Source organism: Brassica napus, chromosome A7 (assembly GCF_020379485.1).
Source record: "Brassica napus cultivar Da-Ae chromosome A7, Da-Ae, whole genome shotgun sequence".
In the NCBI taxonomy this organism is placed as follows: domain Eukaryota; kingdom Viridiplantae; phylum Streptophyta; class Magnoliopsida; order Brassicales; family Brassicaceae; genus Brassica; species Brassica napus.
Genome location: NC_063440.1, coordinates 23265684 through 23282298, shown reverse-complemented (window position 1 = coordinate 23282298; position 16615 = coordinate 23265684). Strand labels below are relative to the sequence as shown.

At 33.9% G+C, this 16615-nt stretch overlaps 4 protein-coding genes across 6 annotated transcripts; 1 reads left to right on the top strand and 3 right to left on the bottom strand.

The window, feature by feature from the left end:
- Positions 1–720: 720 nt before the first annotated feature.
- On the top strand, positions 721–1522 carry BNAA07G27110D. The gene has a single exon (XM_013796841.3). It carries the CDS (start codon positions 919–921, stop codon positions 1345–1347), a length of 429 nt encoding a protein of 142 aa, XP_013652295.1. The 5' UTR covers positions 721–918; the 3' UTR covers positions 1348–1522.
- On the bottom strand, positions 1473–4294 carry LOC106357163 (nicotinamide adenine dinucleotide transporter 2, mitochondrial). The gene is made up of 9 exons (XM_048736031.1): positions 3063–4294; positions 2918–3001; positions 2702–2808; positions 2568–2616; positions 2368–2471; positions 2204–2298; positions 2033–2121; positions 1861–1955; positions 1473–1782 (listed from the first exon to the last, which is right to left on the bottom strand). Exons 1-9 carry the CDS (start codon positions 3145–3147, stop codon positions 1549–1551), a joined length of 942 nt encoding a protein of 313 aa, XP_048591988.1. The 5' UTR covers positions 3148–4294; the 3' UTR covers positions 1473–1548.
- A 1664-nt stretch (positions 4295–5958) lies between these two features.
- Positions 5959–9161, bottom strand: LOC125576190 (putative two-component response regulator-like APRR6). The gene is made up of 7 exons (XM_048735608.1): positions 9023–9161; positions 8400–8546; positions 7847–8305; positions 7676–7774; positions 7305–7577; positions 6607–6761; positions 5959–6036 (listed from the first exon to the last, which is right to left on the bottom strand). The coding sequence occupies exons 1-7, from the start codon at positions 9159–9161 to the stop codon at positions 5959–5961; spliced, it is 1350 nt and encodes a 449-aa protein (XP_048591565.1).
- Positions 9162–11212: 2051 nt separating this feature from the next.
- Positions 11213–13355, bottom strand: LOC106357161 (putative two-component response regulator-like APRR6). Of its 3 annotated transcripts, none has more exons than XM_013796840.3 (6): positions 13029–13355; positions 12353–12499; positions 11946–12269; positions 11788–11864; positions 11561–11699; positions 11213–11468 (listed from the first exon to the last, which is right to left on the bottom strand). In XM_013796840.3, exons 1-6 carry the CDS (start codon positions 13165–13167, stop codon positions 11449–11451), a joined length of 846 nt encoding a protein of 281 aa, XP_013652294.2. In that variant the 5' UTR covers positions 13168–13355; the 3' UTR covers positions 11213–11448. The 3 variants fall into 3 exon arrangements, with proteins under 3 accessions (XP_013652294.2, XP_013652292.2, XP_048591987.1); XM_013796838.3 differs by having other exon boundaries at positions 11937–12269; positions 13029–13352; XM_048736030.1 differs by having other exon boundaries at positions 11788–11865; positions 11941–12269; positions 13029–13351.
- Between the last annotated feature and the right edge of the window lie 3260 nt (positions 13356–16615).

The following is a 16615-nucleotide window of genomic DNA, read 5'->3' as shown; positions in this document are numbered from 1 at the left end:
TGGCAGAGTTGGCTTTTCGCTAGACAAGGCCATGGCACTAACAATAGATGAGGTTTTACAAGAACTAAAGGCAATCTAGACTGAGGAGCGCATATGCTATGATGACCAGAAAGAAACAACGACCATAGGCTTCAAGTATAACAATACCACGTATCGCTAGTGCTGATCGTGGAGTTGAAGACTAAAATCAGTCATTCTTGTTTATTGTTTTAGAGTTTTAGAGCTAAACCACCTAAAAACTAATGAAAATGCATTCATAATGAAGGCCATTATTTCCACACGATTCTCCAAGTGTAGTCTAGTAAGACAGTTTTATAGCAAATGAATTAACTAGTAGTCACCAAAATCACAAAAGGTACTATTGTCTTCTTTTTTTTTCTTTTTTTTTTTTGTAACACAGGTACTATTGTCTTCATTCTAAGTTTCTAACACTGAAACACACAGTAACAACACAAGAATCTTTAAAGCTGGGAAGATGAATCTAACACCAGAAACACGTGGCTCTCATCAGCTCTCACCAGCTCGCACATTATTTCCTTTTCTTTTGTCTCAAAAAAGGTTTTAAAAACAGAGGAAACGATTCCTTCCTTCTATGCACATTGAAGAAAGTAAAAGTGCACACAACATGAGAAAGAAAAAGGAATCGAATAAACAAAACACTTTTTTTTTTTTTTTTTTTCAATCTTTTCTGCAAAGACCCATCAATAATGACACATTTGGAATTTCATTGGAAACTACGTCCTTAAGGTCCACAAAAATTCCATTCAAAGCACGCACTTTTGAGAACAAAGACTGCTTCAAAAGAATCAAAAGAACAATTTTCTTTTGCATTTATAAGGTTTTTGATTATCACTTGGAAACATACGAGGCACCATTACAACTATTAACTCTTAAGGTTTTTGAAATAATACCAAACCAATGGCGACGCTCCAGAGATTCAAGTTCCTAGCGACGCAGTGTGGAGTTGAACAAAGCCCCACACGAAGTCCAAGCCCTAGTACAAGTCCTTTGGTACAGTTTCGTCGCAAGAAGACAACCTTAAAGATGCTTCTGAGTCTTAGATCGCCTAGCCGCCGGGAGCAGCCGCTGATTCATCAGACTGCTGACAAGGACGTGGCTGGACGCAAACTGAGAGACTTATTCGTCTCTTCGTCTCCTCTAGAGGAAGAAGAAGAAGAGGAGAGACCACCGAAGGGGAAAACAAAAGAAGAAGTTCTTGCAGCCATGGCAGCTATTAAACTAAACGCATCTACTAGTTCACAGTTGGAGTCATCGGTTTGGTTCGGATTCAGCAAGAGGCTTCTCAAGCGAGCTTGGCGTCCTAAGCTTGGTACCATTACTGAGTAACGTATAATCTATTTCTTCTCTTTTTAATGTGACAATGGAAACAATTTGTTTCCTATATGAACAAATTATATTATCCTTTTTATAAAATTCTCGTATCTTGGCAACAAATCTTATGTTATTATGTAGACCAAAAAAAAATCTTATGTTATTATTAAACTGGTTTGTTTTTTTTTCACGTTGAACTTATCTGTTTTTATTGCTTCAATTTTCCTTATCTGGAGAGAGTACTTGTACAAGAAACCTATGGATCATCTCATAGCTTGTAAATGTAATAACCGCAGACGGTGTTGTCCTCAGTAGGTTAGTAGCACAGCCTCGGTAAAACCCGGGAACTCCTTCATTTCTAAACACCTTCTTTGCGCAGTCAATGACACCCGAATACTTAGCCTTGGCGTTTCTTACTTGCCCTTGTTCTTGAAGCTTGGACCTCACAACCTGAAATGTTTACAGAGAGCATTGTGTAAATGATGAAATAGAAGTGAAATAGAGAAAAACAGAGGATGGGAAAGTGACCTCGTGCGGGTATGTTGATACAGAGGCGATTACTTTAGATATTGAAGAGGCGACCGCGACTTCACCAGGGCTTAACTGGTCCACACTTTTATCACCTGAGAACTTGAACTAACTATGATCAGAAACAACTGAGATTACGAAGATAACAAGACTTGTAGAGATCACTGCTTACCTACGTTTGCCATGTATTGCTTGATCTTTTCATATACTGGAAACTGGATCGCAACATGACTAACTCCCACCAGAGAAGGTATAACGCCACTGTTTCAGCACAAAGCAAATAACAATACAAATATTAATAAATTTTAAAAACTTTAGCTGCGATTTCATTGGAGATACTGACCTGTACAACCCTCGGAATCCTTCTTCCCTAAAAATCCTACTAAATGCAGACAACATGCTTTTATAAGGTACAACATCTGGTCTCATTCCTTGTGTCTGAAAAATAGGGAAAACATTAGGGACTCAACGGAATGGAACTGAAACCAACAAAAGAAAAAAACTTGCCATTAATCTTGTTTTGACAACCCAAAGTGGATTAGTTGCAATAGATGTGGAAGCTCCAGCACCAGCAGCTGCTACCATGTTTGCACCAATACTTAGCTTTCCATCTATCACAAGAATATTAACAAAGATACAAGATTTAAAAAAATCAAAACTAAGCAAAAAAAATTAATACTGGCAAACATTGAGTAGTGGGCACAGACCACTTGACTGGAGCAGATCCTTTAACTTTCCATATACAGAGAAGTACACCTGTGGAAAGACATGAAGACCTCTTATGCCATCTCAATGATCATAAGTAACAAAGAGAGCAAGTTATAATCAAGTGGAAACTCACAGCCCAATTGGGAAGGAGAGCTATGATTGTTGGTGAAAGGCCTCGATACATTCCTCTAACACCTTCTTTCTTTAGTATATTCCCTAGGCTTGTAATGATCACACTACCTGATAAAATATATTCAGATGATGATAAAAGCATACACATCTCATATATCCTCAAAAGGAAAACATCTACTGAGAATATATGTTTTATAATTTATTCATGTTTTTATACCTCTTCGAGTTTCAGGAAGACCATGAACCTGTAACCTCGTCTTGATCACATCCAATGGGCAAACAAAAGTCGCAGCGATTGCACCTGAGAAAGTTCCAAAATCAACCAAGAATCAAGATAAAGATGAGATAAACCGAAAACTGACCAGCGGCGGCTCCGGCACCGGCGTTGCAGATGGTGTCTCTAATGCTTTTGGAATCAACGGCAGAGTTCCCAGCTTTTTCACTCATTTTAGCATAAACCAAAAATTAAAGTAAACTAAAATGATAAACTCAACGAGTCTTGAATCGTTCAATTTGTATATGTACAAACGTTGATGCTCTTGGTTGCATTATAATATGATTCAAGAAAATAGTGAAGGAGAGTCTCTCGCCTCTGCTAAAGTTTGTTATTACCATCTCTTCCAAACGGCGGCAAATTGTCTGGCGTTTACAACACACGTGGTGCACTCCATAAGCCGCAACTTCGATGATGGTGCACTTGCTGAGTTGACTTTTCTTTTCATTAAATGGACTATATACATATATTTTGTCAACATCTTCCACGTCTTGCTTCTTGGAGGTCTTATACATGAAAATATGTTTTGTTCGCATTTCATATGAATCTATTATCTAGCACAGTTTTTTCTTCCGTAGAACTACTCATCAGAATCATGACAAGAACGAGTATCATAGTGAAAAGCTCGCGTGTGGACGGTTTGACCTCTCTCCTCTCTTTTAGAGAGAGGATTTTCTCTCTATATTCCTTGTTCTCAATCTTAATCTTTCACAAGGAGTAGAAATAAGGAGGTTTTTCCGATCGGTTTTTGCTTCCGGCGTCGCACTATCTCCATCAGTGGTCGGCCGGTTTGTCTCCGGATAGCGGTGGTTCGTTCGGCACCAGCTTTGCCGGCTTTTGTCTCCGGGAGACGGTGGCTTCGTCAGCATCGTTCTCGCTGGCTATCCTCCGGGTTGATCCCGGTTTCATCTTGATATGTGTCTCCGATCTTCTTTCGTTCACTGCCTCTCGATTTATTTCTCTGATCTTGTCGGAGGATTTCAATCGATTGTAGGCGGTTGTTGTTCTTCTTTGTTTCGCAGATCTGCTAGTCTGTCTCTTCGGTTGAGCTTCGGGTAAACCGCTCTGGGTGATCGGTTTTCGTTGCTTCGTTTCCGCCGTCGGCGGAGCTCCGTCGTGACTTTCTCTGGCTCCGGTGGAAGCAGATGGTATGCGTTTTGACGCGTGTTCATTGATCGCTGGGCGATCGGACACGTGGGGTGGACGTGTCTCTTCTTCCTCAACGGGTTCTCGTTGTTTGGGCTTTGGCCCATGGGGTAGTTTTCGTTATACGGCCCGTGTGTTGGGCTTTATCTTTGGCCAGATCTTTTGACCTTTTGTTTGTAATCTTTCTGTTGGGCTTAAACCCATTCAATAAAATTCGAGTGGAAAAAAAAAAACGAGTATCATAGCAGGAAAAAACAAATAAATTTATATTCTCTTAAATTACAATTAATTTATTACATAAAAATTTGGATTTACATGGAAAATGATAATTGTAAATTATATGTTTGAATATTACCTATTTAGCAGAATAATATGTCAAAACGACCTATGATCACTCATCAAAATGATCTCCACCAAAATTTAAATGTGATTTTTTTTTTTGAAAAATTTGCTAAACTAGGTAAAAAAAAGAGGAGTTCTCGTCCCTATAAACCTTTTCCCTTTGAAAATGTCCTAATACTATTTTAATTAAATTAATACCGTTTTACCCTCAGATTAATTAATATTTAGTTAATAATTAATAATTTATAAACTAAGAAAAGAAGAAAAAAGAATTCTCAAAGCCGAGGCTGTCGTTCTCCTTCTGTCTCTAGGTCGTCATCTCGGTCCAGTTCCAGATCTTCTTCCCGCTCAGTTTCGAGTCCGTCTAGGTCTCTTTCGCGCTCTTCTTCTCCATATCCTTCCCGGAGCGTGAGTTCAGGAAGTCGCAGCCCTTTACCGTGGAAAATGGTTAGGGTTTCTTTCCAACATTTGGTAATTTGGCTCTTTTAGGAAGTGTGTGTTTTGATTGTCTGTTTTGTTGAATCAATTCGATTTGAGTGAGACAAGTTTGTGTATTGATGATCGGTGCAACTCTAAGGTAAATAAAAGAGATTGATTTTGGAAACACGTCTCAATCAATAAACCAGAGATGGTTTTGTTATTGATGTATAAGCCCGTTGTTTTTTTAATGAAAAAACAGTAGTTAGACCCAATGTGTAATAGAGATTTATCTGCTCTTTTCCTAGTCACTAATCTTCTCAAAAGGCATTGAGAATTGACAGACCGTCTTGTCTTACTAGGTTCATATATGCTTTTGATATGTGTAGTTTACTTGTAGATATTTTTTGAAGTTTAACTTTGTTTTGGTATTCATTTATGTTTGGGATTCTGATTTTGTTCCAAATATGATAGCAGTAGCATCTTGCCCGATTGGCTTTTATAATCTTGTCTATCAATCTACACATAACTAGGGATATTCAGTTAGCATCAAATATATAAAGATCCATTACCAATCGAACAATCGGTCTTTAGCAAGACTTCACTTGTTAACTTCCTCGGGTGTGATTATAATACGTTTACATAGTGCATCTTCAAGAGCTTTAAAATCCCACCTGTAAACGAGACTTGCAGTTAGCTTCATGAACTGATAACACATATACACAGAGATCTTCTCAGAGACGAAATATTTTACGTTGCATGAGAAGTTCCGCTGCTGTCTTAATATAAATTTTTGTATCCAATTTGATGATTGCAAAAACCTTCCTGAACATAGCTTCCTGTTGATATTAGTTTAAGCTTAAAATAAGAATCCCTACCGAAGTTGTATAGCCTATGAATCAAATGGTATAACCAAATTCGTCCTCAAGCTTGACTCTCATCTCGTCAGCAACTCTCTTGGAGCAACAGTAATCAAATTGTTAAATTAGGTGTGGGATTAACCAAAAATTCTAACGAATATCCATATTCGAGACTCTAATATTCAGACTTAGCTGCATGATGTGGTGCAGGAGAGAAAATCAACCTTGACAACCAGGCGTTTTGGCTGTGTGCAAGCATAACACAGCCTGCTTCGGCCATCCAACTTCTTCAAGGTACTGCAAAATAATATAGACAAGAAACTTGATACAGAAATGAATTTACAATGCTAGTTAGAGTTTTGTGGGAGGCTATGATTTGCATTTTTGGTTAAATATATGTTGCACAACACAAAGAACTTGATACTGAAATGAATTTGATGCATTCGAACCCTTTGACAGTAGATAGCCTTCATCCGTTCTAAATTACAACCAAGAAAACATATAATATGAACAAACCAAAGTTAATGAGATATATAATTATAACTAAGTGTTTGAATACGCATTTACCTGAAGATTACTGAGAGTCTAAAGAAATTATGAAATCTACATTGTTATTATATATATGTAAATAATGCACATGCACTAGTATGATATGTATTTTTGACATACAAAACGAATATAAAATGTTCATGCAATATATTGTTTTTTTATTTATGTAAAATGCACTTGCAATATATAAAACAAGTCCAATATCATTTAATGTCTTGGTTTATTCATTTATTCTCTATCACTAATAAACATATACTTATCATTTAAAACTTGTCGTCAATCCTCATGGTCGACATGAGTGTTGGGCAAAATATTCACCTCAGAAGAACCATTATTTCCTAACACATGCTGCATGTCCATCTCATGAACGTCAGTGTCAAAAGAAATCAAATCTTCAATCGGCAAATCATAACATGCATCTTGTTGAAACTGGCTTATATCTTCTATGTTGGTTTCAAGAGGAGTCGCATTACCTAGAGCAGCATAATTTATTTCACAAAGAAATAAATTTGTATTAGTCTTAGAGGAATCATATATTTAGGAATAACGTAACCTTTTAAGAAGAAATCTGGTTCATATGTTTATATTGGTTCCAAGAATGGTCATACTAGTTAATAAGTTCCACAATTTAATCCACCAGAGACCAAACTCTCAAGAGTCATATCAGTTTCACATGATATCATATCTTTAGGAATAACATAGCATTCTCTAAAAGAAGTATTACCTATATCAATTATATTGGTTTGAGGAAGTGTCATATTGCTTTGAAGAGTGACCTCACTGTTCAGAGAAGTATGACTTGGTTCGCAATGGATAACATCATTTTGAACTGTAGATAGAATCATATCTTCAGAAGTAGCACACATTTCTCCTAAAGAAACACAACCCAACTGATCTGGATTAGTCTTGCGGAAGAGTAAGTTCAAATTAAATTTAGGAAGAACATCTAATTTATACTAGTTTAGAAACTGAAACGTGCTAGAATTATATTGAAGCATATAACTTATCAAACGCACCTGAGTTAGATGTACCAACGCTTGATGGCAGGCCAGAATGGTCAAGAAAATTGTTATCGTTTAAGCTAGTTGAAACCAGATTGGTATGGCTAACAGTATCAGTGGGAGAAATGTTGCAAGGTGGGATGTTACTTGTGGCCGCAGGTACACGATCTGCTTCCATGGATGAACTGTTTGGTATATTACCAAACCAAGAGGTACGGCTTAAGTCCATTTTTGTTCCTTGATAAAACTTTAGCGCCATTGTATCCCTCTCCTTAATCCGGTTCTTATCTGAAATTTTATGAAATACGCATATTTACATTGAGTGATGAATGATGAGTGATGATAAAGAGTTCTCCCTTTTAAGAGAATTCCCATGGAGTTATTACCTGCAAAGAAATTCTTTGCTATGTTGGATAATGTGAAAGGATATTCATTCTTCGATGTTCGATCATTCATAATCCCCAATAAGGATTTTGGATGAGAATCTGCAGAATAGAAGAGTAAAAGAATATGATTGAAACAAAGAAGAAATTGTCAAAATGAAATAAAAATCGTACCTTTTTCACCCAAGTTAGCGCCAGCAGAAAAGAACTTCATCTGATGCTCATAAGTCCAGAAATTATTGCGTATTCCAGTGTTACTATCTATATTATTTCCTTCATTTCTCTTATTTTCAAACTCAACAGGATACACAGTTTTGTTTTTCCTTTCAACATTTGCTATATTTCTTCTTTCTTGGTACGCTGATTTTTTTAACAATGGTTTTCCTAGAAAAGATGATGGACGCTGTCTCCTAAGGATTTCTCTGAAAGCTTTCATCTGATTTATACGTTTCTCCATATTGCCCCCTCCACTTTTAGGTATGCTGATTTTTGTTAACTTTTGGCTCTTATTAGATAAGACATGCTGCAGCATGTTGTTGATATCTTTTTCAGAAATAGGCTTCTCTAGGAGATAACACGCTCCTTTTTCCAAAGAGTTTGATGGTTTAGCTTTCTTTCCCTCTGGACTGATCACTTTTTAACATGTACAAGATAAAAAAAAAAACAAGTTACCATATACATTAAACAAATGAACAAAATAGTAAGATGATGCATTAAATAAGCGTACATATTAAAGGAATGTCTCTGGTCAGCAAAGAAGTGTAGAAGGAATGTGAATCTATATGAGGCATTTCAGTGTTGGCGATGACAAGTACGATATCCATCTGTTTTTTGAGCATCGATACAGCCTCACTTGCCACATTGACACTTATCACTAATACATCAATTTATATATTAGTTTTTTGAAAAGTTCAAAACCAAATGTTGAAGAAAACAAGCAATTTTTTTCTTATTAGACCTTTAGTTATCTTCAGAAATAAAAATAATAGTTAAGATTTGTATTGTTGATTATATTTCATGCTAATCTAACATATTATATTTAGATAAATTTAGTTTCATATATTTTCTATAATGGAATACCATAAAAATTCAAATGAATAACTAAAATTGAGATAAAATGTTATATTTTTTTATACATTTTTAATAAAATAATTAATTATAGCTTAAATAGATTTATCAAATTAGTTCAAATATTAATAACCACAAATCTATGTATTTTGAATCATAATGTTAACATAATAGATGAAATCATTTATAAATGGATATAATAAATATGTGAATAGAAAAATGATAACTATTATATAAACAGCGAAATAAAAGAAAATTTATAACGAGTAACAAGATCTTTACCTTTGTGAGAAAGTTGTTGAAGCATTGAAGTGAGAGAAGAGATCGATGCAATGTCATGATCGATTAGCAGAATGAAAGTATCACCATTGGAATTAGAAATTTTGTTTCCGGTAACATCAAAAGCAATTTCTTTGGCCATTTCTATAGAAATGTTTTATACAAAAAGAATTCTGATCAGAGAGTTCGAGAAAAAGATCAAGATGAAGAAAAGGGAAACAACTGCATGGACATATATAAAAAATTATGGTCAAACTAAGGTTAAAACTAATTTCCAAAAGAAAAAAATGTATCTTAATTTTTACAGTAAAATATTAATTGACCATTTGACCACATATTATTAACTATATTGCCAACTTTTTTTTTTGTAACACTAACTATATTGCCAACTTAAAACCGAAAGGTCAACAACCATGTCTTCTTTTTTATTGCAACATATTTACTCTACTATTTGACCTTATACTGTATTTTCCAACTGGATGATTTACAGATGTCTAGTTGATAGAACAAAAAGGTGTGTGACCTGCAATTGGGCCTGAAACCCAACCCACTTGCTAAAGCCCATACCCAACAAAAGTTCACTAATCTAACGATTAGAGTTTCGTCAGGTGTGATACTCGAGTGCTGACATCCAAAATCTCACCGGAACGAGCGGAGGTACAGTGGAGCTCGTCGGCAGGGCTTAGCACGGACAGGGGCACCGCCAGCGTCAAGCAAAGCGGGATGCGGCGAGACCTCGATGTTCGGGACAGCGAGCGTTTAAAGAAACCTTAACACGATTCTTCTGAATGAATGTTGATTTGTACCTCGTGACCAGGGGTTGATTAACAGCTTACTTTAAAACTTCATTTTTCCATTCAGCCATTCTTCTTAAACCCAGATCTCTCTATCCATAAATTAATATTGTTTTAATCTGCATTCTCAATTTCTCATATTCCAAATGCTGAAATGCAACAATCTACTTATTTTAGTGATATGATCATCAATGCAAAAAAGTACTTAAAATCTTTTGATGGAGTTAAAAGAAGTGTTACTGAAGTATCACTAGTGATAGCTTCAACCATTATAGCTTTCATTACTATGGTAAAAATGTACGCCATAGCCATCAAGATTTTGTGGTTATAAAGCGAAAATCTGTGGCTATAGAAAAGTAGCCACAAAAGTAAAACATCTTTGATTATAGCGTCATGGCTGAAAATAGTAGCTAAATCGTTATTATTCCAAATGAATCAATACACTCATTTTAGTGATGGAAAAATGTGGTTTTGCAGTTTGACATGAAAATATGATTTTGCAATTTTGATGTGTATTCCATTTGAAAGTAATATAGAATATTGATGTTATCGTAGAGTTAACATATTTAACAAAAATCACATAGATATATTACTGCGCTAATATGTTTAATACGCAGCAAATTTTTTTGGAAATGCACTAAAATTACAATTATATTTAACAATTTTATATGACTATAAATCTAAACTAAAATATTTCTATACGTGAATATTATGTGCATAAATAAAATCATGTTACATTTTTAAATATGTTTTATATTATTACTTTTTGATCATGTAACAAATAAACTAAATGGTTGAAATTGGTTACATCAACTCCTTACATATATGGTTTTAATGAAGTCTGTATGTATTATAATAAAAATAAATAATATACTCATCATCTACTGCAATGATTTTTCTTTCCATAGACTAAGAAAATTGAGTTCGGAAATCTAATTTTCTAAATTATTTATCATAATATATTTGATAAAAGGTTGTATATATGTCTATTGTTGAAATGATTCATCTGGAAAAATATTTGTAGATGTTCATACGGTTGGCTTTTAAAAATATTAGAAAATAACTTTGATTTATTGCATATGTTGTCGCCTTCTGTAGAACCAAATATACATAACACTTAATATAAAGAATAAATGATAGATAATTATGTCGATGACATATGTCGTAATATTTCTAATAAGTAGAGGGTTAGTTAATATATATATAGTATTAGAAGGCTCGTGGTGATGATACATAAGCATAATAAAAAATTTGTTAATAACATACAAAATTAAGGTTATTTTTTAAAAGTCTTTCTGTTTTAATTTAATATATAAGGATTTTGAAACTAAAAACAAATGTCAATTCAAACACTTCAAAAATTAAAATCTACGAATGAAACACGGACAAATTCCTTATAACTCATAAAACAAAATAAATAAAATAGTAAGTGCATTTGGAAGATTTAACACATACATAGGGGACATTAATTTTATCTGAATATTTCACCAACTTCATTCAAAATTACATTAACAATAGAGAAAATATTAATTTCATAGGGGGGTCATATGACCCCACACTGCTTCACTACCTCTGCCACTGGCTACTGCTTAAGTCCATTTGCCCTCCTAGATAAAACTTTAGCTTTGTATCCCTTTACCTAATAAGGTTCTTACCTGAAACAGATAAAAAGAAACGTATTTACTTTGAATGATGAATGATGAAAAAGAGTTCTTCCTTTGAGAGAATACCACATGCATGGAGTTACCTGAAAATAAATTTTTTGCTATGTTGGATAATGTGAAAGGATATTTGTAGTCTGAAGGGTATTCAAATGTTTTATTTGTTGGTATCCACTCTTTCCTCGATAGTGTTTCATTCATTCGATCAACTTTAGCTTTGTAAGACTAGAGAAATATATGAAGAAAATAATATAATAAGATCAACATAGTAAAAACACTAAACATGTTGAATAAAAAAAGTATACATATGAACCTGAAGGTGGCGAGCGACTTCCCGGTGAGTCAAATTTGGAACATTCATAATACTCAATATGGATTTGGGATGAGAATCTGTAGAATAAAAGAGTAGAAGAATATGAATGAAGCAAAAAAATAATGGTCAACAATGAAATAAAACTGTACCTTCGTCACCCAAGTTAGAGATAGCAGACAAGAACTTCAAGTGATTCTCACAAGTCCATAAATTACTGCGTCTTCTAACTTTACTCTCTATATTATTTACTTCTGTTCTCTGTCTCCTAAGATTTTCTCTGAAAGCTTTCATCTGATTTATACGCAGTAAGGCCTCAGCATTATTAGGTATGCTTATTTTTTCTAACTTCTGGCTCTTATTAGGTAAGACATGTTGCAACATGTTATTGATATCTTTCTCATGAATAGGCCTTGTTAGGAAATAACACGCTCTTTTTTCCAAAGAGTTTGATGATTTGTTTCTCTTCCCCTCTGAACTGATCACTTTTTAACATGTACAAGATGAAAAAGTTAATTTATAATTTAAGCAAATGAGCAAAATAGTAATAAGAAAGAGGACGCCTTACATATCAAAGGAATATCTTTGGTCAGCAAAGAAGTGTAAAACGAATGCGAATCTATATGAGGCATTTCATTGTTGGCGATGACAAGTACGATGTCCTTCTGTTTTTCGAGCATTGATACAGCCTCACTTGCCACATTCACACTTATCACTAAATATCAATTTATATATTAGTTGTTGGAAAATTTTAAAAACCAAGGGTTGAATAAAAAATCAAAATTTTCTTTTAAAATTCTTAATCCTCTACAAAATTTAGAAAATAATTAAAATTTATGGATTTTTATTAGAGGATACTTGATATATAAATATTTATTGTTAGATAAATGATAGGTTTTAGCAAAACTCGAAATTTTTTTATATAGCAACAAATTAAAAAAAAAATATGGACCAACATAAATCTTCATGAATAAAAATTTGAAAATATGTATTTTCAAACAAATCAGTAATCAGTAAGTGTAAAATAAAGAAAATTTGTATTTTTACATACTTTTTCTATTTTTCAAAATATTTTCATCAAATTAGTTCAAATATTTTGAAGTATTATCTCACAACCATTTTGAATCATAATGTTAACATTATAGATGAAAAAAAATATGACCGAAAAATCAATAGATAATAACAATTACAATATATATAAAAATAAATAAAAGAAAAGTTAAAGCAGGTAATTAGATTTTTACCCTTGTACGAATGTTGTTTAAGCATTGGAGTGAGAGAAGCGATTGATGCAGTATCATGGTCGATTAGCAGAATGGGAGTATCACCATTGTGTTTAGAAATTTTGGTTCCGAACAAAACAAAAGCAAAATTTTCAGCCATTTTCTGTAGAACTTTTTATAAAAATATATGATAAGAGAGTTCCAGAGAAGGATCAAGATGAGGAAGAGAGAAACAATTGCATGGACATATATAGAAGAACAAAATATAAATAATGAACCAAACTTGTATCTTAATTTTATCGCAACATATTAATTGACCATATGAATAAGTGATTTTAATTTTTAATTTAAATCATATACTTCTTAGTCACATGTTTTATAAAATTATTCATAAATATATATATATATATGGATATATGCTTCTAAGATATATCCATTTATTAACTTTTTACAAAGTTTTGCTTCTACACTTCCATATGATTTCACTTCTACGTACCCAAGTCTTATTCCATATAACATAGGTTCGAATGTACATCAAAGTTCCAAAATTACTCAATCTTTGCCTTTCTCTAGATCTTACGTGGTCACTTTGAAAAAATATATACACACTTTGAGGTATACGTAATTACGTATCATTTTTCAATTTGTCTTCCCAAAACCATCTTTAGTTGCTATCAGCAGATATGTATTTTTAATTGTGATTTGAATGTTTTACTTATAGTTGTTTAATTTCTTCTTTTTGTAACTAATAGTTGTTTAAATTAATTGCTTTTACGTATCATCTATGTAGATGATTGATTGCTTTCTCTCTTATTTTGCCATAAGATACTGTGATTGATGTATATGTATTTAATAGCCTTTCCCGAAGATATTATTTTCTGGTAATCGTCAACAACACATTCGTAAGACGTCCAAGTTTATATTGTTTGGCGCTTGCAACAACTCAGTTGTATAAATAAAAATGAGTTTGTGATTAAATTTAGACAAATGGAAGTTAGCAGTGTAAGTTAACCCTGAATTGGGATTGCTTATAGATGTTGAAGTGAATTCATTACAAAGGGTGAAAGTGACTTGGCCATAAAAGCAGGATTTTTCAGATTGGTATATACAAACAACTAAATTTTAATGTTTATAGATAAAGATGTGAATTTCATTTACCCGACTTTTATAGTATGCTATGCTTAGACATGATACCAACTTTGCTTTTTCAAATAACGGTAAAAACAGTTAGCTTGGAAATTACCTAGAAATTTAATCTCATGCAACTCACATTTACAAATAAGTTTTCTCACATGGTTACGTCTTAAATGACTAAAGTCTAACATATGATCATGTAGACTATAAAACAATGTGGGTGAAAATCTGTTTTTCAAAGCGAACGAGCATTGCCGGATCAAATCGATCTATCAAAAATAATTAAATTTTTATAGAAAAAATTAACTATGTATACCAGTATATATATAATTTAACAAATGATTACCATCATGTGAGGATAAAAAACTTATATTCGGGGAAATAAATGTTACAAAATGGGAAATTAAAAAAAACTTATATTCGGGCATCAATTACATATAATTAATAATATTGAATTTACATGATTTAAACATTAAGTAAATAATCCGCCTCTTCTGCTAAAACTGAAATTTTTCTCTGGAAAATGCTACCTTCAGTGGGCGTCGTAGGTGACTTGTTCCTTTGAATTTGCTGGAATCTCTGGATCTCAAGAAATAAACTCCTATTTGAGAACCGATCATCTACCCCTCAAGAAATTCTGCTTCAGGCTATCTGTGCAATGAATGAATGGGAAAAGCCTAAACCAATCAACCTCTAGCTGCCTTAAAGATGCCACCTTTAACTCGCTTGCCTCGATCTCTGGTGACCTCTGCACAATTCACTTATTGCAACACTGATGCGTCTTGGAAGTCTGGTTCAGTAGGCCTAGCCTGGATTTTCTCTGATCACTTTGGAACCGAGCTTCATCACAAATCGATTTCGCTAGATCAAGTCTCCTCACCGATCATGGCTAAAGCACTGGCGATTAGAGGAGCCTTGCTTCACACAACATAAAAACTTTGTTAAATGATATGTATACCTCTAATCATGGCTAAAGCACTGGCACACAAGTCTCTTGTAATCCCATTTATTGAACCTCTTTAAACTTTTTAACAAAGTTTTTATGTTGCACAAAAAAAAGGAAGGAGTCATACAACAAAACTGAAAACATGTAAAGGAAAATTTTTTTTTTTGCCATCTATTATTTATTAATGGGTAAAAACCCAAAGTAAAAGCCCAAAATGTTTTACATAAAACCCAAACAAAAGGCAATACTAAAGATACCACTTGAGTTTTAAGCTCAAACATACAAGACCCGATTGGCGCCACACGTTACCACACGTCGAGAATTTCGCATGGACGTACACGTATTAAAACCCTCACCAACAAAGAAACACGCGTCACAAAGCCACCCCATCTTACCTAAGCCTACGAGTCAAAACGAAATCGTGTTTTTCTGGAACACACTGGAGCCAAGCCACCTCACACATATTTTTCGCCTGAGTTCTTTCCAAAGAAGAGCGTCCATCGAACTATCTCGAGATCTCATTCAAAGCCACCCTAATCACCACTGATGAATTTAAAATCCACAAACCACCTTTTACTTCTTCACCGCATGAGCCCCTTCAACGAAGAGCTTCAATCAACTCGGGTCGAGATATCATCCGAAGAACGAAGCCATCAATCGAAGACACGAGAGTCACACAAAACAGGAAACATGATGTAAATCAGAATCAAAACCGGCCGCCCATCACCGGAGAAGAAAGCAAAGACGCATAGACAAAAGCCAAACGACCACCGAAGGTAAGGCATGTTGCTGGAATCAAAGCCGATCGGATAACACCGGAACCGGAGAAAACATCGGAACAAGGATCATCAAAACAAAAAGTTCGACTGACGTCGTGGCTAAGGAAATCCGCCGACGTCGGTCAGATTGCACAAGCTTAGTCGGAAATCAAGAGAGAAGATGGAGCACACTACGGTTTTTAAATGTAAAGAAAATTAAAAGTGACGATGTAATCAGAAAATAAAATTAGAACAGAAATAGCATAGCTTTTTGTAAAGACAAAACAATTTAAAAAGGAATAATAAAAACGCAGTCAGTCATTAGAAGGGATAAATCATGTAGGAAAACTCAAAATTATACGTGGTTAAAAAAGAGGTAGAAATACTTGTTTACTGAGAATTCTTCTTTTTTTTTGTTCAAAGTCTGCTGAGATTTTTAGATGTCAAATTTATCTGTAAAGTTGGTTGCACATTGTTTGAAAGACAGGCTTCAGTTGGTGACCAGGAAAATTGAATGAAACGAACATAAAAATGTTGAACAAAATTCTATTTAAGGAATTAAATTGAAATAAAAAAAATATGGAGGAACGTTTGTTCCTCATCAAATTTAGATGTAGAAAATACTCTTCATTAATTCATCAAAATATGAGGAACATAGATGAATATGGTGGAGTCCATATATTTTTAGTTTGATAAAAATTGGTATCAATTTTGAAGAACAACAGATTCATCATTATTAAAATGATACCACACCATTAATCACCCGTTAA